The sequence below is a fragment of the Suncus etruscus genome, chromosome 1, assembly GCF_024139225.1.
Source record: "Suncus etruscus isolate mSunEtr1 chromosome 1, mSunEtr1.pri.cur, whole genome shotgun sequence".
Classification (NCBI taxonomy): domain Eukaryota; kingdom Metazoa; phylum Chordata; class Mammalia; order Eulipotyphla; family Soricidae; genus Suncus; species Suncus etruscus.
In genome coordinates, this window is record NC_064848.1 from 22939691 (window position 1) to 22967071 (window position 27381).

Below are 27381 nucleotides of genomic sequence, written 5' to 3' on the forward strand. Positions count from 1 at the left end.
TTGTCACTGTGCTAAAGAACAACTCTAGAATATGCAGTGAACAAGGCTATAGTATTCTTGTCCCCTCCTGAATAGTCCCTCTCTCTTTCTTTCTCTCTCACCCTTTCTATCTTTCTGCCTTGGAAAGTACTGTATTTGATTTTTGTTTTGTTTTGTGTGTATTCATGCATTTTGAGCTACACCTGGCAGAACTCAGAAATCACTCCTGGTAGTGTTTGGGGGACCTGGCTTGGTGCCAGGGATCAAACTGACAAGGTAAGCATTTTAACCTCTGGACTATATTTCCAAGGCCAGTCTCAACTTGGGCTACATCACCCAGGATCCTTTGTCTCTCGGGTTTTAATTATATTTGGTCAGGGAAAAGTATGGTGAGAGAGGAGAGCCAAGAAGAGGGAGTGGAAGGGGTCAGAATATGGGCTTCCAGTTCTGCTTTCGGCTTCATCTCCTGAAATACCTGTGTTGCCTTCCTCCAGAACTCTGACTCTCTGTGTCTCCCACTTAAAATGCTCACAGGGTCAGTGAATCATTTAGAGTGAATTCTCTCTTCTCGTGTGACATTGTTTTATTACCTGTGGCTTCATGATGAATTATCCCAAGGCGATATAGCATGAAGCAGTAAAACATTTATTAATCAAAGACAGTTTCATTGAGTCAGGAATTGCGTGACTTAGTTAGAAGGCTCTGTGGTTTGGAGTTTGGGGCTCATGGAAGGTAATAATAGTCAAGAGGTCTGTAGGTTTGTCATCTTCCTAAGGCTTATTGAGGCTAGAAATTTTGTTTCCAAGGTGTCACACATCCATGGTGGCAAATTGGGTCTGATGATTGGCAGGAGAGCCAATCTTCTTCACCACATGGAGCTCTCCAAAAGCTGCCTGGGTTCCCTCATGGCCAACTTCACTAGCTCAAAGTGATCCAAAAAGGAAGTGAAGCTGAAGCTGCAGTCTCTGTCTTGAAAATTATATTGCCAGTGCTGAAATATCTTGGTGGTGACCAGGCAGCCTTATTCAGTATGGAATGAACTATATAGGGCCTAATTACTAGGAGGAGAGACCCACTGGAGTGTGGCTATCACAGCAGCTGGCTGACATCATCTCTAAATTAAAACCAGGATACAATTATCATCCAGCCAGGGATCTATTGCCAAGCAAGAAAAATAAGTGTCTGCTACAAAGCAGGTGACTTTATATCAGGTATAAATTCAATAAGCACAAGGCATGGTTACTCGACCTCATCAGTGGGACTTGGTTATTGAGCGCAGGTATTCCAAGATCTGCTCTGGATGGACATCCCGCCCTAGCCAGGGCAGAGAGGAGGAGGGCTGGAAGAATCTGACCCAAAGAGTTTCCTAGATCTCTCCCACTCTCACTCTGGTAGGCCCTACACCATCCTGAAAAGTTTCAGATTCCCTACTTGTTTGTTCACCATCTATTCCTGGCATCTTGAAGCCTTTGTTCTGGTTTCTGCCTTTCAAGGAGCCTGCTTGCTTCTTCCTTCAGCCAAGACCACCAGGTGGGCACCACAACAACACCCCCTTGCCTTTCTGTGCTTCTCTCTGCTGACTTCTGTCTCCTTTCTTCCCAAGAGAATTCTTGGAAGATTTTCTTTTTCTTTTTCTTTTTTAAGTGGATGGAAGATTTTTCATCTCAGCCCATGAAGCCAAATGAATAGACTCCATCTCCCATGTGGAGCCATCTGGTTTTCAATGGGGAAGCTGAGGCAGGAAGGAGAATGGGTTATCCAGCGGGCCTGCCAAGGACACCTGCCCTCCAGCCCAGCCTGCTATTTCCAAGGAGTCTTTGGGCCCTAGGGAAGGGAGGACCAGTGAAGCTGGCATAATCTTCCTTGCCTGCATTTCACTTCCCAGTGCATTCACACACAAACACCCTGGCAGAGGCATTCACCATGCCACCATTCTACAGATGGTAAACCAAGACACAGTTGGCTTTGGAGTGCTTCCATCATATCCCTAGCTCCTTGTGTGTGGGGAAAGTGGTTAAGAGTTCTTTTTCCTCAGCTCCGGGATACTCCTGATCATTCCCATTCCCTGGACTCACATACTCACAGCCTCCCAACTCGGGTTAGACAGACCTCCCTGTTCTGCAGTTTCCCTCTTCTCTAGGTCAGATAAAGTCAGATGAAAGCCCTGCCTGGATGGTGGATAACAAAAACAAATGGAAATTCCTCCCCCTTTACCAGTGAAGAGTTCTCAGCGCCGGTTGGGTTATCTCCTCGGACACTAACAAGAGGAAGGGGACAGGGGCAGAAGGCTGGCAGCACACAATGTCATTCAAACATGGCTTCAAGTTGGGCTCTTGAGTTAGTATGGCCATGGTCAGGCCCATTACTGTAGAGCCCACTTCTCACTGGGCATGGGTGGGTGTCCCTCCTCTTCTCTGCAGGAAATGGAGCCCCTCCATCTAAATGACCTCCCCTCACTGTCCCAGCCTCTTTCTGATTTCCCCCCTCCCAGTCCATGCTGAACTTCCTTCCTTTCCTCATAGGAGGTTAACCGGGTTCTGTCTTATGTCTGGATGGTTCCCTCTTTTTTGGGGGGTCACACCCAGCAGTGCTCAGGGGTTACTCCTGGCTCTATGCTCAGAAATCGCCCCTGGCAGGCACAGGGGACCATATGGGATGCCGGGATTTGAACCACTATCCTTCTCATGCAAGACAAACGCTTTATCTCTATGCTATCTCTCTGACCCCGGATAGTTCCCTCTTTAAGGGAAATTGTTTTGGGAGGTGTGTGGCAGTGCTGACACACCTGGAAATGCTCAGGGCTTATTCCTGGCTCTGCACTCAAGAATTACTCTGGGTACCATATGGAATGCCATGGATTGTAACCAGATTGGACGCATACTAAGTAAATGCCCTGCCCACTCTTGTTTTTTTAAGAGAAATCCAGATAACACTAACTTCATCTCCTTCCCCACTATAACCTGAATGAATTAGGCTTCCGAGCTAGAAGCTCAGAGTTCTCAAGATAACTGAAAGGGCTAAGTACAGGTTTTGCATGCAGGAGCCTGATTCCTTTGTCAGCTGCACATTCATCAAAGCACCAGTAGGGGTGACCCCTTAGAACTGAGCTGGGAGTCACCTCTGCGTACTTCTCAGTGTGACCCCCTTCACCGCCCAAAAAAGACAAACCAAACAGGCTACCGTCATAGCAGCCTTCCTCTCAGCCCAACACCTTTCCTTATTCATTATTAGAAGTGAGGGATGTCATGCTAGGTTATGCTCTGAGGACCATATACAGTGCCAGGGATCAAATAAAAGTTGTCTGCCTGTAAGGCAAGTGTCTTAACTCCGTACTGTATCTCCAGCCCTCAGCATCCTTTTTTTTTTAAAAAATAAATCTTTAAACACTATGATTACAAGCATATTTGTAGTTGGGTTTCAGGCATAAACAGAATACCCCCTTCATCAATGCAACATTCCCACCACCAATGCCTCCCTCCTCTCCTACCCCTTTTTGTTTTCATGACAGGCATTCTACTTCTCTCATTCTTTAACATTGTCGTGCTAATTGTTAGTGTATTAATTTCCCTAACAGTGTTCACCACTCTGTGGTGAGCTTCAAATTGTGAGTCGGTCCTTCCAGTCCTTCCAGCCCTTAACTCTATTGTCTCTGGGACTTATTACAGTAATGTCTTTAATTTTTCTTAAAACCACTGAGTGAGACTTCTGTGTCTATCTCTCTTCCTCTGACATTTTTTTTGTTTGTTTTTTGGGTCACACCTGGCAGCGCTCAGGGGTTACTCCTGGCTCAACACTCAGAAATCACTCCTGGCAGGCTCAGGGGACCATATAGGATGCCGGGATTCGAACCCCCATCCTTCTGCATGCAAAGCAAATGCCTTACCTCCATGCTATCTCTCCAGCCTCAGCTCTGACTTTTTTTTATATCTTTATTTAAACACCTTGATTAGAAACATGATTATAGTTGGGTTTCAGTCATATAAAGAACACCCACCTTCACCAGTGCAACATTCCCATCACCAGTGCCTTAACACTCTCTCCACCCCCCTTCCTCACCTGTATTTGAGACAGGCTTTCTACTTCCCTCATTCATTCACATTGTTATGATAGCTGTCAGTGTAGTTATTTCTCTAACTGCACTCACCACTCTTTGTGGTGAGCTTCATATCGTGAGCCCAGCACCCTTTTTAATCACCTGCCCCCAAGTGGCCTAGGCCTGCTGCTACTTCCTCTTACCTCTCCAGTCTGCATCTTTCTCTGCATCTGCTCTACCAACTGCAGCTGGATGCCTCGGGCCATATGTCAGAATCACTGCTGTACCTGCTGCCCACGCCCAGCCTTGCATTCCCACCCCACCACTTCAACCTTCCATGTTTAAAGGGGAGGTTCCAACAGATTGCAAATGGCCTGTTTCTCAGGCTTGCAGGTTGGCTGGTCAGCAATTTGGTTTTCCTGGTGGAGACTAATGTATTTAAACAGAAATGGAATTCCTTAAAGCAAATTTAAATGTTTTTAATTGCAGGGATGCTTGCAAATGCAGCTGACTAGGGAAAAAGGAAGGTTGAGATGGGGCCACAGTTCAGGCAGGGCCATGTGACTCATGGCTTTAGAGCCACAGGGTCTCTTGGCCGAGCCACCCCTCTGAAACTTGGGTGAGGAGCCATTTCCCCCTTCAGTCAAGCAGGTGAGGAATGGCCCCAACAGGAAAGTTGTACCTGACTTCTCCACTCTCTCAGACCCAGAACCCAAGTCCATTCCTCCTCCTTCCAGTCTTTGCATCATGGTCCTTCTCCATGCAGAACACCTATATCTCTCTTAGATTCCTCAACACTGTTCAGCTGTCTGTGTGCCTTGCCCACATGCCCAATTTATTTTCCACTCACCTGCTATAGTAAGTTTTCTTCTTTTCATTCCTTCTTCCCTCCTTCCTTCCCTCCCTCTTTCCTCTTTTCTTTGTGCTGAGTAACATTATAATCTACCTTCTTTTTTTTTTTTTTTTTTTTTTTTTGGTTTTTGGGTCACACCCGGCGGTGCTCAGGGGTTACTCCTGACTGTCTGCTCAGAAATAGCTCCTGGCAGGCACGGGGGACCATATGGGACACCGGGATTCGAACCAACCACCTTTGGTCCTGGATTGGCTGCTTGCAAGGCAAACGCCGCTGTGCTATCTCTCCGGGCCCATAATCTACCTTCTTAACAATCTTCAAGTTGGGCCCGAAGAGATAGCACAGCGGCGTTTGCCTTGCAATCAGCTGATCCAGGACCTAAGGTGGTTGGTTCAAATCCCAGTGTCCTATATGGTCCCCCATGCCTGCCAGGAGCTATTTCTGAGCAGACAGCCAGGAGTAACCCCTGAGCACCGCCGGATGTGGCCCAAAAAACAAAACAAAACAAAAAAATCTTCAAGTTTACAGTGTAGTCACCATCTATCTTCAAGTTTACCTGTAGTCACCATCTATCTACCAGATCCCTATATCTTACTTGCTCTGCATAACTAGAAACCCTTATCTAGCTGCTTTTTGTTTTCTGGCTTTGTTTATGTGGGAATTGAATCCAAAACCTTATATATGTGAAGCATATGCTCTACCACTTACCCACAACTCCAACCTCAGAACTCTCCTCATTTCTCCCTCTTCCTTGTCCTTAGCAATCACCACTTTACTCTCTGCTTTTCTGACTTTGCTTCTGTTAATTCCACATATTGATAGTATACAATAATTGTCTTATTTGCCTTTTGTGGTACTGAGCATAATATCCGCAGATCCATCCACATTGTTGCAAATTGCTGAATTTCCTTTTTGTTAGTGTCCTTGTGACTTCTGATTTTCAGTCTTCCTGTGGCCCCCATCTGAACTTTGAGGTACAAAACCCTGCCATTGCTGGTCTCACTGACCCTTTCTACTTTTTGCAAAACCCCCCCAACCCACCCAACCATACTTCCTTTCATTTTGGTCTCCAGAGAACCAAGCATTCTCTTGCCTCCCATCTTTTCTCCTTTATTATTTTTTTCCTTTTATTTAAATGCCATGATTACAAAGTTGCTCGTGCTTTGGTTTCAGTCTTACAATGTACACCACCCTTCATTTAAACACCAAAGTCCCCATTTTCCCTCCCTTCCTCCCCCTACCTGCTCCTGGGGCATCATTTAACTACTCTCTTTCATCCTTTTTTTTCCCTTTTAAACACTGTGGCTTGCACTATTGTTAATTAAGGGGTACTGTGAATATTACTTTATCTCCATTCAACACCCAGTAATTGTCCAAAGTGATCACTTCCAACTCTCATTGTCATTGTGGTTCCTTCTCTACTCTAACTACACTGGCCCATGATTTGTGGCGAGCTTCTTACCATGGACTGGACCTCCTGACCCTCATCTCTATGGTCTCTGGATATTATTATACTATCTTTGATTTTGCTTATATCCCATAAATGAAATTATGTCTATCCCTCTACCTCTGATTCATTTTATTTTGCATAATACTCTCCACATCCATCCATGTATAAATAAGTTTCATGACTAGTTTTCCTAACAGCTGCATAGTATTCCATTGTGTAGATTTGCCACAGTTTCTTTAACCACTCATCTGTTCTCAGTAGCTGGGTTGTTTCCAGATTCTAGCTATTGTAAATAGTGCTGTGATGAACATAGGAATGCAGTGTGCTTTTCTGCATGGTGTTTTGGGGCCTCTTGGGTATATCCCTAGGAGTGGTGTTGCTAGAACATATGGAGCTCAATTTCTTTTTTTTTGTTTTTTTTTTTTTGGTTTTGGGGCCACACCTGGTGATGCTCAGGGGTTACTCCTGGCTATGCACTCAGAAATCGCTCCTGGCTTGGGGTACCATGTGGGATGCCAGGGGATTGAACCATGGTCCTAGGCTAGTGCGGGCAAGGCAGATGCCTTACCATTTGCGCCACCACTCCAGCTCCCAATTTCTAGGGTTTTTTTTTTTTTTTTTTGCAAAATCTCCATATTGTTTTCCATAAAGCTGGACTAGTCAGCATTCCCACCAGCAGCGAATGAGAGTCCCTTTCTCCATACATCAGATATAGCACTGGATGGTCTTGTTTTCTGTGTTCCAGTCTCTGTGAAGTGAGGTGATAGCTCATTGTTGTTTTGATTTGTATCTCCCTGATGATTAGTGATATCTTTACCTTCCATCTTTTCATACATTGCTCCCTCTGCCTAGAGCATCCTTTGTCCGATCCTCTCTGCCCAGCTAGTTTACACTTATCTTCTCTGGTCCTCAGGCTGGAGAGAGGAGTCCTTCCTTGACACCAGAGCTTTTAGCAACTAGTGTGAAAGCTGAAAGCCACTGCTCCAGTCACTATACCCTCTAGGCCCACCATCTCCTCACAATTACCACTGCCTTGTGGTTGTCTAATTTCTTTAACTTTTACTTGTGTTACATATATGGAGCTTCAGGAAGACAAGGACTTTGCTTAGTCATCACAGTTCCTTTGGGCCTGGTACAGTGTTTCTCTGGTACAGCATCCCAAAGAGGGTACTGCACTAGGCCAATTGGCGTGAGGAGTGCTTTGAAGGTGCTTTTGACTTGTTTAATTAAAGAAGATAGATTTCCATCTCTCATTTCGAGAGATGGTATAGGAGGAAAGGCACTTGCCTTGCTTGCAGCTGAGTGATCCCTGTGTAGAGAGCCACAAGTAAGCCCTGAGCATAGCCAGGTATGGCCCAAACGAAAGAGAGAATCTCAGGGTTGCACTGAGTGACTTTATTTCTGCTAAATGCATGGTAGACCAGTTAAGTGTTATTCCCTCTGGTTGAGCATAACCATGCCCAATCTAGCAGCATACACAGTATATGGCATCTAGCCCTGAGAGTATCTGTGTGGAAACTGAGGCCCTGAGAAAAGAAAGAACATAATCACGGGCACCCAAGGTGAGTATGAAACTGCAGCCCACTGTGAAGTTCTCACCTTAGCCCATAGTTCTTTCCCGTTTAATTGTGAAGGAACATTCTCAGCCAGCATACTTTAGCATCAGGAATGCAGATTCCCAGTACCACCAGCCCTTATAGTCTTATAAGTACACTGACGCCTGTACTCTAGGTCAACATCCTTGTCCCTCTTCTTATCCTTCGGAGTTTTTTCTGTGGGACCCTTTTCTGAGTGGTGCCTTCCACTCACAATCAAACAGCTTCACCAAGGCCTTGCCCTCCTTTTCTTTCCCAGGACTTGCAGAGCTCTAAATCCTGGGGTCACTCTGACAGGAGATAATCATGACAGGGGTGCAGGGTGTGGAGGGTGATGTGTACAGAAGCTGAGTAGACCCTTAATATAAGGCTTGTGCCTGCATGACTGAGTTCCCAAGGGGGACTATGTGGTGAAACAAGAGAGGCAGAGTTGCAGGAAGAAAAACCATTCCAACTAGGCTTTTCATATGGAAGACTTGATACTGGAAATTGTTGAACAAGCTTTGAGAATAAAAGAATATTGAAGCAATGTAGAGTTGCCAGCTGCTGGGAGGAAGCAGTTGTCACTCCGAAGGCTAGGAAAAATGTAAGGAAGAGGCTTCCAGACCAAGGCAGGACAGATCCCTCACTGGACAGGAAAAAGATGCCTGTAACTCCCTGTCTCCTGCCTTCAGTTCTCCCTCAGTCTCCTGCTGGCCCACAGCTAATGGGTGGCTAAGCTCTGAGCCCAAAGACACAGGCTCCAGGTAGAGTGAAGAAGGCATTTGGGAAGCCAAGATGCAAGCATAGACATTTGGCACAAACTCTGCCTCTCAGTTCTTGTAGAGTGCCTCCAAAATCTCTCTGGCTTGGCACTAGCTTGCCAGTTCTGAGTGCCTCCTACCAACCCCTGTAAACTGGGCTCCTGCATGCCTCCTCAAATTCTCCTTTGTAGCTCTCTCCTCATCCCACCTTCTTGGGAGGATGGTGTCACCTCCTTCGAGCTGGTGCCCAAGAAAACTGAGAGTCAGTTATTACGTTGGCAAGCCAGTTGTATGGTGAGGCCTGAAATCAGCCTTATTGGGAGTATTTACACCATGACATTGGCTATAGACATTGCATATGCCAATAGCATGCTAAATCCCAACTCAAGAGCCCCCTTGCGCATTTGCCTATATATCCATAACTAAGACTACCTTTCCTCCAGTCTCCCTGCTTCCCCCTTTGTGCCCTTCCACTTCCTCCCCTCACTTCACGCTGCTTAGTACTCTGTCAGTCCTGCAAAGAGTTGGTATTGTTTAGTTTAGTTTTATTTATGGGCCATACCTAGCGATGCTCAGGAACTACTCCGGGCTCTGCAACAAAGGTGGTGCTTGAGGGACATATATGGGATGCTGGAGAGTGAACCTGGTTTGGACATGTGCAAAGCAAGGGCTTTATCCACTCTCTCGCTGATTCCCATAAGCTGGTTTTCATTACTAACTGGCCCTTGCTAGGAAGCTGAGTGATGTGTCATTAGAATCACAGACTTGAAGGTAGACCCTCCTGGGATGGTTGCACCGCCTACTGAAGTATGTGACACCAGGTAATTTTTTTAACCCATTGCTGTCATGATAACTGAAGGAGTCAAACACTTGTGGTGCACTGGAGTCTGGACATTTTTTATGTCGTGCTACCAGAACACACTTGCCATGTGGAGTGAGCAGTGCTGGGGATCGAACCCATGGTCTCTCCTGTACCAAGCAGGTGCTTTACCATTAAGCCACATCTCAAAGCCCCCATACAGATTCCTTAACTCATTTCTGTATCTCATTTGCCAAAAAAAAAAAAAGGAGCTAAGACATAATTCATATCTTTGATGTGGATATTGAGAGTATATCTGTAAAGCAGAACCTCAGCGAAAACACACATCTTGGATCATGTACACAAGTGTTTCTGCCATGCTGTAAATTACTCCAAGGCTGGGAATGTGGCTAAGAGGTAGAATACTTGCCTTGTATGTGAGAAAACCTGGGTTCCATCCCAACCACCTTGAAACTTAGAGTATTTCTGTTGATCCTCCCCAGGGACCCCTGAGAACAGAGAGCAGTAGGGGTTGGTTCAGCTTCTAGAAAATGTCAGTGCAATGCCTCAGTTCATGCCTGCACCCCTCTCCTTTGTTGCTCTTTTCCTTCGTCTAAGTGGAAGAGAAATGTGCTTATGCTTGCACAGATTGCTGGCTCTTGTTCAGGAAAACTCTAGGCTGTCAGTAAAGCTCTATCTATTCCAAGAGGGAGTGTTTTTTGTTGGTAATGATGTTGCTATTTTTGCCTATTTAAAAAAAAGTGTGCCTCCTTGTACCATCCTTTCAAAAAAAGTTTTTGAGGTAGTTTTTATGTTAATAAATTAATGCATGTTTGTGGGGAGAGGAGGGAAGAACCTTGGAAAACATTGAAAAGTGGAGAAAAATAAGATATATTTAAAGCCCCCAGGAGCCACTATATAGAATGGGGATAGAAAGATAAAGTCAGTTTTCTTTTACTTTAGGGCATACCAAATACACAAGTTTTTTTTTGGGGGGGGTGTTGTTTTTTGTTTGTTTTTTGGGGGGGTCTCACCCGGCAGCGCTCAGGGGTTACTCCTGGCTTTACGCTCAGAAACCACTCCTGGCAGGCTCGGGGCACCAAATGGGATGCCAGAATTCGAACCACCATCCCTCTACATGCAAGGCAAATGCCCTACCTCCATGCTATCTCTCTGGCTCCCTGAATACACAAGTTTTGTCCTATATTTTCTTACTTATATTGTTGTATTGGTTAGAAGAAATGGTAGTAGCTGCTGTAACAAAGATGGCCCATAATCTTAATGGGTGAACCAATCAAATTTGACATTGCTCTTAAGCAAAGGCCAAAGCTTGTGATTAGTGGGGTAACTAAACTAAAGCCCCTCACCCCAATGACAAAGAATCAGACAAAAGGTTTACCAAAGTAAGGGTTTGAGTCTGGGAACACTGACAGATTTTCTTCTATGAATACCTCAATTATCAGTCTGAATGAATTCTGTGAACCTTTGGTAAGAAATGGAATGAGCTATCACTTACATCAGACAGGACAATCATCAAACATAGGACAGTAAGTTCTAACAGGGTCTCTGGGTTGAGTTTGCAGGTTCAAGGAGCAATGTTTCCCCCATTGTTCTGACTACTGTACTAGCTAATTTATCCATCAGGGGACACATAACATTTGGGTAGTTCCTCTTCATCTGACACTTGCTGGGAGATTCTAGTTATGCTTTGTTCCTTTGATCTCCCTGTGATTGACTTCCACTCAGCAATAACCATGAGATGTTGTTGACTTTCTTCTCTACCACATGTATTTTTCTGACTTGGTTCTTCAGTCCTGACTCTAGTCATAGTTTCCTCAGAATAGTTGGTCCTGCCTCGAGTGTGTGTGTTTGAAGAAGATCATGACCTTCCTTTCAATCTGTCAGTCCAGGGGGAGAAGACCAAAAGTGAAATCTTCATCCTCAGTGGGAAGTCAATACTTCTGGTCACTCATGGAACCTCCTCCCTTCCCTTTCCCTGCCCCCCTCATTCCTTAACTCTGACTTCTCTGATAGATTCTTTAAATTTCATTGGCAGTTAGAAGTGATGGAATAAATAATGTGGGGATTTCTTGGACCAGAACTGTAATACCCTCTACTACTTCTACCCATGTTCCTTTGGCTACAGCTATCCTATAGTCACCCCTAACAGCCTATTCATGTGCCCACAGGAGGAAGACATGGACATTATGAACAACTCACTAGTGTCTGTCACAACTGAACTATTATTTTTTTCACATCTTAAACATCTTTCAAATGGTTCTGTCCTTTGTAAACTCTATGGCATTATGTTCAGATCTATTGAATTTAGATCAGGTCACCCTTTGATGGAAACCCTGTAATAGTTTCTCCTTGTACCCAAAGTTTAGCCCAGCATCTTTCAGACATTCGGTGGGTTCTGTATCCTTGAGATGGCCTGCTGGTTCTTCATACCCTGGTCCTCTCCACTTGTCCATCACAGGCCATGTTCAGACTCTCCTTAGTATCAACTTTCAGTCCTAGAAGCCCTGTTCCAGTACCTGCCAATTCCCAGTTTTTTCTCTGCTACTTGCTTGCTTCCTAGCTGATTCCTTCAATCCCCATGATGAAGCCTCCTCTCCAGAAAGACATTTTTAATCCCCAGACTCAGCTATCTGTGTGATTCTCGTTGGCAACCTTATATTATACTTTTATATCACTTCTCATTGTTTATAAGGCTACAGTTATCTGTTATTGCTTCCTCTATGTGTCTCCCACCAGACTGCAAGCACCATTTAACTTGGCTTGCTCTTGCCTGGCAAGTGCCCATCATGCTGGCTGGTTGAATGCTTGAACCTAAAGTTTCATTCTAGATGTGTTTCACAGTTCATACCATTTGTACCCTGTGCCTTAGACATTTGATTCCTTTCTGAAAATTTGACCAACTCTATTACAACTAGGAGGGGAGGAGAGGGAAGTGGTTTTACCTTACTTGGCCTTTCTATTGAGGCTTCTCCTTTGTTCCCCACTGCTCTCCCATGCATCCAACCCTGACTTAGGCCATCATTTGCTTTGTGACTGGTCTCCTCTTGAGCATTTGGGACCATCTGATCAGGATCCCTGGAAAGGATGTACCTCCATTGGTTGCTTAGCAGCAACAGATGATGCAGTAGGTTTTCTTTCTATTCACACCTTCTCTTTATTCCTACACACCCACTGTTCAAGATCTAATGGACCCATCCAATTTGCCTCAGGACTTGAGCCTATTCAAAGAATTTCTGTGTCAAATGCCATGTTGTTTTATTTTATTTAACTTATTTTATTTTGAAACTTGGGTGTTACAACTGGTGGTGCTTATGGAATGAACCAAAGATTTGGAGGGCCATCTCCAGTGCCAGGGATCAAACCGGGGTCAGCCACATGCAAAGAAAGCTAAATATACCCATTTATTTGGCATTCTTCTTCTAAGTTCTTCAAACATGCCTGACTCAACTCTGACTTTTGAGAAAATCTAACCAGCTATTTAATGTGTCTTCTCTGAGACAAACACTGACCTGAGTGGCAGGCTGGGCTCAATGTGGAAGGTAACTTGGATTATCCACACAACCAACCATTCAGAGACCCCCCCCCCAGATCCTTTGATTTTCCAACTAATGCCTACCTCTGTGACTCTGTGACTCATCAGGACATATCTTGTCTCCCCACAACTCCAGTCCTTCAGAGGAACATGCCTGTGCACTCTACCCCACCTCCAAGACAAACTACAGCCCAAACAAGACTGTTGCTTGTGTCCCAAATATTTGGGTATATGCAGGGATGCATGACTGGGATGAGGGGATTAAGCTCACACTCTTCCATCCATTACCTACAAGCTCACCAGACCCTTTTTGGGGGCAGGGCATCCCCACCCCTCACAGAGAGATGGGAAGAGATAGCAAAAGAAACATTCCAACTTCAAAAATGGTTCTAGCATGGCTCTTGACCTGATTAATTCCTAAGCTTTCATTATAGGGAGTTTCTGCTAGTGCTTAGAGAGAGAGAGATGTTTAAAGGTAAATAAAGGAAACAGGATTGATGTTTCTATGAGGAGGCAACTAGAACTGTCCGCAGACATTTTACTATCCACTGGCTTTTCTGAGGTTTCTGAATGAATGTTGGGAGGATCTTGCTGGTCCAGATTACCCAGAGGATTCTCAGAGCTGCCCATTTTGTATGCACCAACCCTGAATCAGGTCCTCTTAATTCTCACAGAGAATTCTGAGAGGTAGGCAGACATCAGTCTTACTGTGTTCCAGACAGGAGCTCAGAAGCATTCTGTGACATTCCAGGTTCATACACATCTTACTGTGTCTGAAGAATGCAGAAACTTGTGGGGGGGAGGGGATGTTATCCCTTATGTTTTCTTTTGCATTCGGGAGATTTCTCTGATAAGGGAAAAGCAGTCTTCCTGCTTCCATTGCAGCCAAAGTTCTAGTTTGAATTGACTTGCATGTGTTCTTGGAGAAGAGCAACATGTATTTCTAGAAGAAGAAAAAATAACAATAATAAAACTAGGAACTGGAGGCAGTCACCTTGCACATGGCCAACCTCAGTTCAGTATACAGCGCCCCATATGATCCCCCAACACCTCCAGGAGTGAGACCTGAGTGAAGAGTCAGGAGTATGCTCTGAGAACTGCTGGGTATAGCCTAAAACACACACACACACACACACACACACACACACACACAAATTTTTCCACTAGGGGTTTATACCTTCATTATTTTCTTTGCATTCCAAATCAGCTCTAAGATCATTCTGAGCTCCTCAGAAGTTGCAATCTATTGTCAGTCCCTGTACTGTCAGGAAGACAGAAGGCATGTCCTCAGGAGACTCCCAACAGGGGACTAGCTCCAGGTTGAAAGGGAAGACGTAGCAAAATAGGTGGATGTTGTCACCAGAGAGGTATTAACAGAAAACAGCCAAGCCCGCACCTGGAAGAACAAAAGGGAAGAACAAAAGGCCATTGCCTCTGAAATGCCCAGAGTGAATTTCTATGTTCTTGACTAGAGACAGTTGGATAATGCACTCCAACTTCCAAGGTGTTTATGTGAAAGGACTCAGAGCCTACAGCAAATACTAAGGACATCCTGGAGGTGAAACCCAAGCACAGTGATTGACCTTGGATGCTCCTGCTTCTGCTGTTTCTGCTGTTGGGACCCTGAACAAACAACCAGGAACACCCCTGCCTCCAGCACAGAGTGTAAGACACTTGACATCTTCCAAGCTCTGTTACTGCAACCAACACAGGGGGACAAAATAAACAAATAAAACCCAGCTTTTCCCTCTGCCTGCTTCCTAATCTCCCCATGTGCTTCTCTTAGTGGAACCTAAGGGGAAAGCAGGGGATCCTGGAGAACATGTTTGCCAAGCTCAGGGCTCCCACCACATGAGAGACAAAAGATTTTGTGCAGACTGTCAGCGAAGAGAACAAACCCACAACCCCAGCCTGAGTCACCAAACTTCTTTGGTATGGAATTTAATGCATCCTTCATCTGGGCCTCAAGCAAACATGTTGATCTTTATTCTAGCCCTGGGATCACCTCAGCCAGGGCTCAGGGCAAGGTTCAGCATTTATCTGTGCATAAAGAAGATAGAGGCAAAAAAAAAGGAGAAGATACAGGCAGAGGAAGGGCAAATTAAAAACAAACAAGCAAGCAGGGGCCGGGCGGTGGCACTAAAGGTAAGGTGCCTGCCTTGTCTGCGCTAGCCTTGGACGGACCGCGGTTCGATTCCCCCAAGCCAGGAGCAACTTCTGAGCGCATAGCCAGGAGTAACCCCTGAGCGTTACCGGGTGTGGCCCAAAAACAAAAACAAAAACAAACAAAAAAACAAACAAACAAGCAAACAAAACCACTTGAATGGGGATTTAAAAACTAAAATCACCCTCCTCCTCATCTGCTTGGCCTGGCCTGGAAAATGAAAGACTGAGTCCAGGTGGGGGGCAGAGGGAGTGGAATGGAAGGGTCATTCCACCCACCTTGTCACTAGAGCTCCTTTGGGTGGCAGGAAAGAGTCCCAGTGTCTTGGGATATCCTGGAAATGGACTCAAAGACAGATTTACATACAGGAGGTTGATTTGGGCCATATCCTAACAACAAAGTAGGTTCAGGCAGAGGGACCATGGCACTGTGACTTGGCCACAGAGGCCTCCATCCTAGGGTCCTTATGGTGGTCCTGCATTAAGTGAGGATCGGGAAGGAGGCCATCCCCATTCAGAGGTGTAAACTTCATTGGCAACAGCTCCCTCTGGGGGTGGGCAAGTCACAAATACAGCCAGATGCAGGCCATTGGAGGAAATGAGCCTGGGGAGGGGGGTACCAAGATCCCACTGCTGTCTGCCCATGATGGCAGGAGGAGCATAACAACCCATGCACTACTCATCAGGTCATGGAGCTCAGCCACTTTCATTCAGAGCTCGAGAGAGAGGGAGAATAGGAGCGAGCATGAAATGAGAGGCAGATATGAATGAAAGAAGAGTGGGGAGAGAGGAGAGATGAAAGAGATGAGAGAGAGGGAGAAAGAAGTGGGGAGAGAGGAGAGATGAAAGAGATGAGAGAGAGGGAGAGAGAAAGGAAAGAAAGATGAGAGTAGAGAAAGTGAGAATGAGTGTGAGTTGAGAGATAAGAATGAGAGAGAGAGAGAGAGAGAAAGAGAGAGAGAGAGAGAGAGAGAGAGAGAGAGAGAGAGAGAGAGAGAGAGAGAGAGAGAGAGAATAAAAGCTGGAGTTGACTCAGCGTTGCGTCTCGCACTTGACTACTTGATTGAACTGCGAGGGATCGCTGTGGCAGGGTTTCAGATTCCTGCTGCTGCTCTATCAGCTAAAATTCTACCACAGCTGGTGTTGCTTTCCCCACTCTGGTGCTTGCCCTTTGACCCCCTGATGGGCCCTTGTCTTTGCTTCTGAGGTCGAACTTTCTTGCCTACCCTCTCTGGTCCTTCTGTCCCATCCTACCTTGGGCCTAACTCACACCCTCTCCTCCCTCCACTCTTCTGTCACCACTTCAAAGGGTCTTCAAGACTTTTTGCTTTTCACCCAGCCACTCCCATCTCCATCCCTTCAGGATCATCATCACTTACTGAAATATCCTTATTGCCTTACCAATGGTTGTGCTTTGCCTGGCACCACAAACTTTGAGGGAATTAGGAATGACCCCCAATATGGGACAAGGGTTAGTGGAAGGAAATGGGGGCTGACAAACCTGCTAAAGGGGAAGTACCTGGTGAACAGAATTGTGTGAGAATCAATTACCTGATAGATATGAGGTCCTGTCTTATATGGATTGGTATGACCAAGACCCAACAACCAAGGTCAATCAGGGGGCAGAATTGGCTTCCTCCTCCATCAGGCTGGGATATGGAACAACTCCTCCAAGAGGCACCACAGTGGCACAGGACTTCTCTACTATGAACTGTGAGTTCCCAGCCTTCATTCTGCCCCAGTCACCAAGTCATAGGTCATTCACTTCCCCAGGGCTGATCAGCCAGGGCCGCAGTGTTTAGGAACTTAGACATTGGGTGGGGACTGAGGTTTCTAAGCTGTGAAGATTCCTGGAATCAAGGCCTAACCATTTGCCTCTCTGCCAGCTGAATCCTGATCAGTAGCATGAAACAGTGCAGAAAATCTCTCCCAAGGGTCATCAAGTCCTGGTAGACTGAGCATCGTGCTTATTTTAGCAGCTGCTGCTAACTGCTGCCAAACACCAAGCACCTGTCTCAAGACAGGCTAGGTGTGTAATTCAGGTAAAGGAATACCTCCCCACTGAACTCTGCCATGCCCACCCATAGGCTTCTGTGCTAACCAGAAATGAAAACCCCAGGGGCTGGTTCAGGGGTAGTTTAGAGGGCTAAAGCACATTTCTGGCCTATACATGGCCCCAGATTTGGTCCCAGGGTCCAGTAGAGAATGCCCTACAGAGAATGACCCTTACCCAAGATCCTGTAAAGTAAAAATGACTAGGAGGAACAATGTTAAGTGAGAATAGTTCCTGTGAATAAAATTAAGCATGGCATGTCTTATTTCAAACTAGCAAGTTGTTTTTGCTTAAAAGTATAGGGGGGAAAATCAACCAGAAATGTAAAGGGAGCTTTCTTCTCAGCCCCATCCCGCACCTGCACCCCACACCTCTGTCATTCCAGCCAAAGGGACAATACTGTTTCATCTATTTTTTTTTTTTTTTAGGGTGGGGAGGAGGCAGCAATTGGCAGTGCTCAGGAGTTACTCCTAGCTCTGAGCTCAGAAACCGCTCCTGGCAGGCTCGGGGGACCATATAGGATGCCAGGAATTGAATCAGGTCTGTCCCAGGTCAGCCATGTGCAAGGCAAATACCCTACCACTGTCCTAACACTCCGGCCCCTGTTCCAACTTTTTTTAAAAACATGACTATAAGGATTTTGCAGATGTCTTTGGGCTGCTCCAAACAACATCTGCAGAATTGGAGGAGATGGATGAATCAATTTTATGCCCACCTTTGTCTGAGATCTCTCTGGGGACCGTGCCTGCCTCCTTTCTGCTCCTGCAAAGTGATGCCTTTGCACGAAAGCATTCTTGAGGAAGAGATTTTGTGTATTTCAAACATCCTGGAAATGAAATCACAGCTCCTGTATCACCTTACTTTGAAGTGTTTTCACACTCCAGGGAATTGCTTGCTAGTGCCTGAACTTGGCGGGCGTTGGTTTCAGGCTGATAATACTTTTGTGCCCTATCACCTGCATGGAAAAAAAAAGTGTCACAATGGCATGAGAGGGTATTCTGGGTACTTAGAAAAGGCTGCATCATTCTCTTGGTCCTGAAAGCCTCTCAGACTTCTAGTAGTGGGTTTCTACCTGGATAAGAAGAGTAAGAACCAAAACATGGTCTCTGCTGTTGTTGGATGATGCAAGAAGCATAGTGCTGTGAGCATCAGGTGGGATACCTTTAAGGCCATTCCTTCTTCTCATTCCTAATTCATGGCAACAGAGGAAGGAATCTCTTTCCGGATCAGAAGCAGCATGCCATCATGAAAAGTGCGCTAGCATTAAAATCAAACTTGGATCTGAATCTGGCAGCCTTGTTCAGAATGGCCTTATCTCAAGCGCACACCCTCTTTTACTCTCAGCTTCCTGACCTGGAAAATCAGAAGCACCCCCTTTCTTCTCTCTTGTTCTAAAGATCCCTTGATGAAATGCATGATGATTTTCCCTGCAAGGTGGCAGAATTGTGGGCAGACTGACAAATTGTCATGGGGAGACCATACCCCCTCACCCCAGGCTTCCTGTTCATTCCATCCAGCCAGACAGATGTGACAGATGGCTTGTCTTTCACCCCCAGGGTCCTTAATGAGGAGTGCTCAGCTGCCTGTAGCCTGAGTCAGGTCTTGCTAGGTCAAAACACTTAATTTGGTGCTGCCCCAGAGTCCAATTATAATTGGGGCTGAAATTACCACTCAGGAAGAACTTGAGGACACATCCTAGATCCCTAATAAGAGGCACTGACTGAGCTCCAGCCCCTCTGTAGCCCATAAGCTTTGGACCTCTGCAAGCAGAACCACAGGGTTTTATAGAAGGCAGGTGCAAGGCATAGTCAACCAAGATCCAGCGATTTCATTGCTGCTGTCCTCTCCATCTAGCTCCATGGAAGCCCCGGATAATGCAGACCACGTGGATGTTTAATAAATAGACACGATGATAATGATGATGTGCATCTTGGCTTTATTTCACATGTGTTTGTTCCCTTATTGATTTTGTGTTCCTCAAATGAACCAGATAATGTCACAACCAGTTTAGGAACAATTACTTTCATTTTGCTCATGTGGTCCAGCATGAGCCTGACAACCTTTTCTCTCCAGTATGAATGATCATGTTATACAGCTAATGAATTGAGTGTCTGAGGAACTGTGGCATTTCTCTGTTGTTCTTATCTGTTTGTGATTTTCTTGTGTTTTGTTTTGTTTTTTTTAGGGCCAAGTTGTGTTCCGGAATGGAGAGCGAATGGGGACCATTAAATTTACTCAATTTCAAGGTAAGTTTTTTGATGCCTTTTCTTTCTAGTTGATGAATTCTGTATTCAGGGGATATTGTGTTTATGCAATAAGATACATCAAAAGAAATGAAAGTTTGATGTTCTTGATAAGAGGAAGCAAAGTCAATAGAAAACATTTGTCTTTGAAAACATTCTTTTCAACTTACTTAGTTCATTTTTCTCAACGGCATCACTCTGCTGTCTGAGTTGATCTTCCCACATCAGTAAGAGCTTCCTGAAAGGAGAGGACGGAGGATTAAATCCCTGTCAGTATTCTGAGAAAACCTTGCTTTTGATTCCAGAAATTTCCAAGCAGACTGGAAACTTGGTAAACTAGAAGAATGAACTTCAAGCACCCATCACTTGGCTTCAACCAGTATCAACATATTGCTAATTTTGCTTTACTCAATTCATTCCTTCCTTTTGTATATTTTCTTATTTATTGCTGTCATGTTTAAAGCAGCTCCCAGGCATGCTTTACTCTCAATCTATAAATATCACAGTATACATTTCTAATAGTAAGGGAATTTGAAAACCTTGATTATAATCCTGTCATTGTGCTGAAAATATTTTAGCAATTCTTCATGCCCCATTAACATGAAATCTCCAGTTATCTCCTAGTATCTCTAAGTTGGTTTATTGGTAAATCCACACAAGGTTCATTGACGGTGTGGTTGAAGTATCTCTCAATTTATTTAATCTACAATATACACATGTGCACTCACATGCACACATACACACACAAACACACAAAACACTGTTTTTTAAGAAGTCAAGTTCTTGGTTGAACTTTTCTGCTGTTGGGATTGGAAGAGATCTCACACACCTTCCATGTCAAATGCTTCATGAACTGAGGAAGAAATGGAGGCCCAGGAAGTGAGGAACAGAAGATAAGGGTTGTTGGGAGCACATCTGAGGAGAGCAAGGTACACTGTCATATCAGCAGGCACCTCAGCTCAGCCCAGAACTCTGGTGAACAGGGTTAATAAAGCCAGACATGTGGACAGACCATTCAGCACTGCTGTGATTTCCAGCACCTGGATGTTTCTGAAAATTGGGGAATTTTCCACTCAACCCGAAATGTCTCCTCACTCCGAGCAGATCCCAGAATCATACATGAGAAAGCAAGAAATGAAATCACATTATTCAGATTCATTCAGACAAATCCCAGCCGAATTCAGATCAATCAGGAGGGGTGTTCTTCGGGGTTATTGCTCCATAATGCAATCTTGTACATTGACCCATCCATCTTTCCATGGCAGGTAATTGAAACGCATGTCAGCTCTCTGGCGTGCACAAAAGATGTAATTTTAGGCAAACGTAATTATTTTCCCATTTGTTAAGTCTTACTTCTTCATTGGTTGAACAAAGTAAGCATCTTGGCAGAGACGCTTTTTTTTTTTTGAGTGATTTCAACTAAATTCTCTTGTCACATTTCCAGTTCTCAAATTATATCATTCTAGGAGAATATTTTGTAAAATATTGATTGACCAATCATGGCTACAGATGTATGCCAATTTTATTTCTTCTCTCTCTTTCTGAGGAAGAGACACTGACTTCTGGGTGTGTAACAAAGCAGTGAAGCAAACAGTTCAGAGGTGGATATGGCCTAGTTGTACCCAGGTCTAGATACCAGGCTAGTGACTTAGCCTCTAGGAGCGCCAATACTTTTATCAATAAAATGGGATTCTAATCCTACTCATTGCTCCTCACTGGAAAGTGAGGAGGACTTGATGAGATAACGGACATATATATATATGTGTACACATACTTTTTACTTAGTGTACTATAGCAATATGACTAGTACCCAATTCTGGGGAAATCCAACCATGACATGAGCTCAGACCCATATTGGCATACTGTTAGCCATGCACCTTGGATTTGGTGTGAAACCACTGCAGAAAAGTGTTAGCACTAGGAGGAACTGGCCTTTTTCCATGAGAAAAGGAGTCCTCATTACTGCCAAGTCTCATCAGGGGTCTCTGAAGAGAGAAAGAGACTGAGTGCATTCACCATCCCCCCTCACACTTCCTACCCCTAATGGGCTCCCTCTTGGGAGTGTACTATTTTAGCACTTGATTTGAAGAGATAAAATCTCCACATCCTCCCAAGCACATAACTGTTCACAGCAAGTTGGCAGCAAGATAGGAGTTTGCCCTTCTCATGTACAGACATTTGCTCTGCATATGGTTAACCCCAGTTCAATTCCTGGCACCACATGGTCCCCCTGCACACTGGAAATAATCCCAGAGTTAAGAATAGCCCCAAGCACTGCTAGAGTAGAGCCAAAAATGAAAAAATATATAATAAAATTAATTAAAATAGTAAAATAATGACCACTATTTTTGCTTTGAAAGTAATGGTAAGAATTCAGTGGCATGAGACCAGTTGTGAGTGTTCTTGCAATAGTAATTGTTTGCTACCTTCTCCTTGCTTAGACTCTACACAGGTTTGCCCTCCCAAAATTTCTTGAAAATATATGCATATTTTGGTATATATTTTGCACTACCATTCATGGAACATAGGTCTGCAAAAGCATTGAGCTCAGGCACACACACACACACACACACACACACACACACACACACACACATGGCAAGGGCTTTCCAACTGAGCCATACCCATGACCAATAAGGACATTTTGAAAACCCTGGTACAGAGTGGCCAGAGAAAGAAATCAATAGACTGAGCACATGCTTTTAATACAGAAGATTAGATTCAATACCCAGCATCACTTAATATCCTCAAGCACCTCCAGAGTGACCTCTAAGCATGGAGTTGGGGAAGTAACCCTCAAGCACTGCCTATAGTGACCCCCAAACAAACAAAACAACCCTGTCAATCCAGACTCCACCCTCATCCCTCTACCACTCCTACTCAATGATTCTAATGTAATGGGCCCATGCCAGCATCTATATTTTCCAGCAGTCCCCCAAGGGACTTTGACCTCAGCATGGCTGAGTCCTTTGAACTCCAAGCATGTAATTTGCAGATGGAGGAACTGAGTCCCAAAGACAGAAAAGAGGCTCTCCTGGGTCTCACACTGAGTCTGTGATAACTGGTAACAGGTCTCATGGGAGCAGCCAGGGATATAACTCATGTAACTATGCAGGGAGCCCACCAGTCTGCCTCTTAACCCCCTGGTCTCAAGCTACATATAGATATAGATATATGGTTTAAGTATTCAGTTCCCCAAGGAATGGGCAACTGTTGTCTCACCATCTTACTGGACCATCAGTGACTGGAAGAACATAAACACATCCATTTACCATAAGCCTGGGTGGCCCTGGGCACAGGTGGGAGAGAGTCCCACTTTTTGCCATCCCAGTCCATGGACAGAAAGACTTTATGTTACACTCAGAAATAGTGAGGCCTTGGGACCAGAGAGATAGCATGGAGGTAAGGCATTTGCCTTTCATGCAGGAGGTCATCGGTTCGAATCCCGGCGCCCCATATGGTCCCCTGTGCCTGCCAGGAGCAATTTCTGAGCCTGGAGCCAGGAATAACCCCTGAGCACTGCCAGGTGTGACCCAAAAACCAAAAAAAAAAAAAGAAATAGTGAGGCCTGTCCATACACCAAGCAGAACATCCACCTGAGATAGTCTCGGCAATACTCAGGAAAGTCTTCCTGGAAAGAAGGGCAGGATTTGGACATGTCGATTTGATAGATGGAGGAGAGAAACTCCTTGCCAGCAAAGGAAACTCTGCACTGAATGTAGTCCTAAAGAGAATGTAGAGTATATATGAGGACCTGGTAAATAACTTACAATAACTTTGGGGGAGACTCCCAAACAGTGCTTAGGGAAGTTCACAGGTTTCTACCAGTAATACTCAGTCAACCTAGCCCGAAGATTAAATGCTAGGAGCCAAGATGGGGTGCTGCCCGTGTCCTGTGGTCCTGGAGACCACTAGGGGGCACCCCATAGGTATGGGGGCACTGCCAGGGCTACACCAGGTGGTCTCAAGGGGTCATACATGCACTACAGGGCTTCAGACTTAGGTCCAACACAAATAGACATGTCCCTGACTTCTGAATTATATCCCTGTTCCAACTCACAGTAACTTTTTATTGTAGGAGTGGGGGTGTTTGGACCACACCCTGCTATGATCAGGAGTCACTCCTGCTTTGTTCTCAGGTATTCCTGCTGGCAATGCTCAGGAAACCCTGGGTACTTGAGATGGACCCTGGACATTCATGTGCAAGGCAGATGCCCTCCCCTCTGTACTATCGCTTCAGCCCTCATAGTAACTCTTATCTGTGCTCTGGTGACTATAATTTACCTAGCACTAATTCCATTGTTAGACCACAAATTAAACACTGTACTCCTCTGCCATCCTCACACAGTTTCTCTCAGTGGCATTCAGTAAGTGTGGGCTAAATGGCAAACCATGCTGCCAGGGTGGGGATGGATGAGCTCTGAACCAGAACTAGGAGCCCAAGTTCAGGTGCTGCATCCCCCTCACCTCTGCCCAGCACCCCACTCTATGTGTTCCCTTAACCATTGCAAGGTTATGCTGCCTCACATAAGAACTGGAGTTGGTCCACCCAATTTATGACTTGCATGGGAAGTATCTGGAGGTAGCCAACACACCCTGGGAGCAATTAAGTAATTAGGGTGATTATGATTGAAGGGGGGAGCTGAGGATTTGGAGCTCCAAGACAGTGCAGCAGAGTGTGGGAGCCTGAGGAGCAGGATAGGAAGAAGTATAACAGGGGGGTTATGTGGCAGGAATGGGAGGTAATACCTGGCCATCCCTTCTAGGCTCCAGGTAATTAAGTTCAATCCTGCATATTTTATACGCTGCCTCCCCATGACCATTGAATAAATCAGAAGTTCCTTCTTGGAGCGGCAAAAGCAGGTTGGTGTTCAAAAGACTGGGGCTCCTGGCAGAATCTGCTCCTGTGACATTTAGGAGCTGAGTGAGCCAGATATATGACATCTGCCTGCACAGTGTGAGATGGGGAAACCTTTGTAGAAGAAGGAAGTGCCCTTTTTCCAGCCCAGAGTCAAAAGAACACAACCCCTGGCCCCAGGTGGGCTTCTTCAATGTTTATGGGGCCATGACATCTGTATTCATGCCCAGAAATTCACTTACAGTCACAGCCTTTGGGGAAGAAGAGGACACAATGGGACTCTCAGTTCTCTTGATAACTTTGAGGTGGATCTGGATATCCTCAATGCAGGGCAGGAGAGTTATGGCCAGGCCATGGAGATTCACCCTGGAATACTACTCCCAGCACCCCTTGACATAGCTCCTTGTCAGGGGGAGCAGGGTTGTGAGAGAAGCCCCGGGTTTGAGCCTGAACTCTCTCATGTGTTGGTGGGACCCTGGACAGAGCCTCAGGGGCTGAGCTTGTTTCCTCCTCTGCATCCACACCAGATAGGACTGGCAGTCTGCAGCACACAAGCTAGAGAAACTGCATAGAGGACCCAGAGAGAGAGGATGGGTGTAAGGCTCTTGCCTTGCTTGCAGCCAACCCCACTTCACATTTTAGCACTTTCAGGTTATTTCCTGAGCACAAAGCCAGGAACTGTCCCTGAGTACCAACAGGGGTGGCCCAAAATACCCCCAACTCCCAAGAGAAACAGTCTACTCAGCACAGGTTCCAGCCCATCAGATGGCCTCAGTGAGAGACAGGGCTGGGCCCCTGCCTGCCCTTTTCCTCAACCTGGGCACGCCTGTGCTATCCTAACAGCTCACTCTATACCCAGACTCCTTGCCTTCGTCTGTCCATGTCTCCCAACATCCCACCAAACAACCCATCTGTGACCCCCCTCAACACTAGAGGCTAGTTGTCCCATATTCCTGGCAGCCTGTAGCTTTACTGGCTAGTGCCACTGCCAATGTGCTCTGTCCCTGGCTTCTGTGTGCCTTCCCTCTTTAGCACCCTGGATCCTCATTCTTTCCTCCCAGTCTCCCTGACTTTTGGGAGTTCCACTCCCCTCACCACACCCAAGCACTTTGCCCCTCCTCAACTTCTACCCCACACCATTTGACAGAGATGAAACAGTGTCCCCCTGGAGCCTGATTGCTCGCTTACCTGAGCTGTGCAGTCAGAGGGCCCCTTCCTTGCAGGCCACTTTGATAGTTTGATACCCAAAACAAAGAAGGCAATCTCCCCTCTAATTGTCAAAGCCCTTCCCAAGCTGCATTGGCAAATTCTGAGATCTGAGCTCTGGAGGACAAACATGACATTGTGGGTGTAGAGCAGGATGAACAGATTGGGGCTGGGGAGTAGAAATCATGCCTTATAGGGACAGGTGGGGCCTGTTGGCCTGGACTCTCTTTGAGTCCCTAAACTTGGCTTGGGGGCAGAGGGTCCAAAGATGAGTGATCCTAGAAGGTTCTAGGTTAAGCTCAACAACCAGGAAGGAATTGACAATGAGCATTTCCAATTAGTTTTGACTCACTAGCAGCACAGTAAATGCTGAGATGGTAACAGAGGCTTTTGGGCCAAGTTGGGTGAGAGGCTTTGCAATTCTACCTGGAGAGGGAGCTGGAGAGGGAAAGGCCTACGGGAGCACCCAGACATCCTCTAATGGATAAAATTATACTCTTGTCTCTTGCTCTACACAGACAGCAGGGAAGTGAAGGTGGGAGAGTACAATGCTGTGGCTGATACCCTGGAGATCATCAATGACACCATCAGGTTCCAAGGTAAGGCAGGAGGGCTCCTCAAAGGCAGTCCTGCACAGTCCTTCCCAACCCTGGATACTGTGTGAGGCTTGTGGATAAGTTCAGCATCCTTGACTTTATAGAGAAGATGGAGTATGCACCAAGTATGTATCAAGATCACTCGGTGTGTACAGGGCCCCATCCTTTACCTCAGAGTTGGTCTCTAACTCCCGGAGGAGCCTTTGGAGTTTGCATGGGATGCCGGCTATCCTCAAGGCGTCTTTGTTTAGGGCCAGGAAGAATTCTTGTCAGTCTGACCCAGCTGAAGGTATCAGCCTTCTAGTCTAGAAAAGGAACTTGATTGACTTGGTAATAATAGGTCTCTGCCTGCTCTTCCTCCTGCAGAGCCGCTCTTCTTCTCTTGGAGAATTCTCTTCAGCTTTTAAAATAGGAAAAAATGGTACTTTCAATTGTCCAAACTGAACTAGTGACTCACTTCTCTTAACTCCCATGGTCCTTTGTGTCTACGTTTCCGATGATCACTGTCACTCTGCATCAACATCTCTAAGTTTTTGGACATGAGCTTCCTCATTGGATTCTCTTTGACATCATATTCCTAGACATGATCATAATAGACATGATCAGGCAAGAAAATGAATGCATGATTGACCAAATGAGTGAGTGAGTAGGTGGATGAATTAAGAGGTAAGCATTGAGTCAATGAACTAGTAGGTGGGTGGATACCTACTAGTAGTAGGTTATATGATTTGGTAATAAGTGAATGTATGGGTGAATGTATAGAAGATAGTGGAGAGGTAGATGGATGAATGTGTAGTGGTTAGGTGAGTTAATGAATAAGTGGGAATAAGTGGGTTAGTAGATAGGTGGGTTGGTATATGATGGAACAATGAATGGGTAGTTTTTGGAGGGAGGACTATATGTCTGTATATGTGGATGGATGGATAGTAGATGGACTTAACCATAAGTCCTATCCTGTGTTGACAGGATTTTGCCCTAGACATCCAGAGTGACAGATTGGTCTGAGCCCTACATGCTCCCCATGGCTCAATACAAAGACCCTCATCTTTCTGCAGAGTAGTCCTGAGGCCTCTGAGAAGGGTTCCCTCCCCACTTCTCTGTCTCATATATCCAACCAGCTACTGCTACTAAAATGTGCCCTCTGCTTAAAAGGCCCTTTCCTTCCTGGCTTTCTGGTGAACAGCCAATTTTAAATCTTCTGAACCTCAACTCTCCTTCCCAGGCCTGTCCAACCCCCTCAGGCAGGACTACACTCTA

The 27381-nt window shown here is 45.5% G+C and overlaps 1 protein-coding gene across 1 annotated transcript in view; it reads left to right on the plus strand.

The window, feature by feature from the left end:
• GABBR2 (gamma-aminobutyric acid type B receptor subunit 2) overlaps positions 1 to 27381 on the plus strand; it is a 371159-nt gene that overhangs the window by 245138 nt on the left and 98640 nt on the right. The window contains exons 8-9 of the mRNA XM_049784138.1: positions 19407 to 19467; positions 26047 to 26127. Coding sequence (XP_049640095.1) covers positions 19407 to 19467; positions 26047 to 26127 — 142 coding nt within the window. The remainder of the gene's footprint in view (positions 1 to 19406; positions 19468 to 26046; positions 26128 to 27381) is intronic.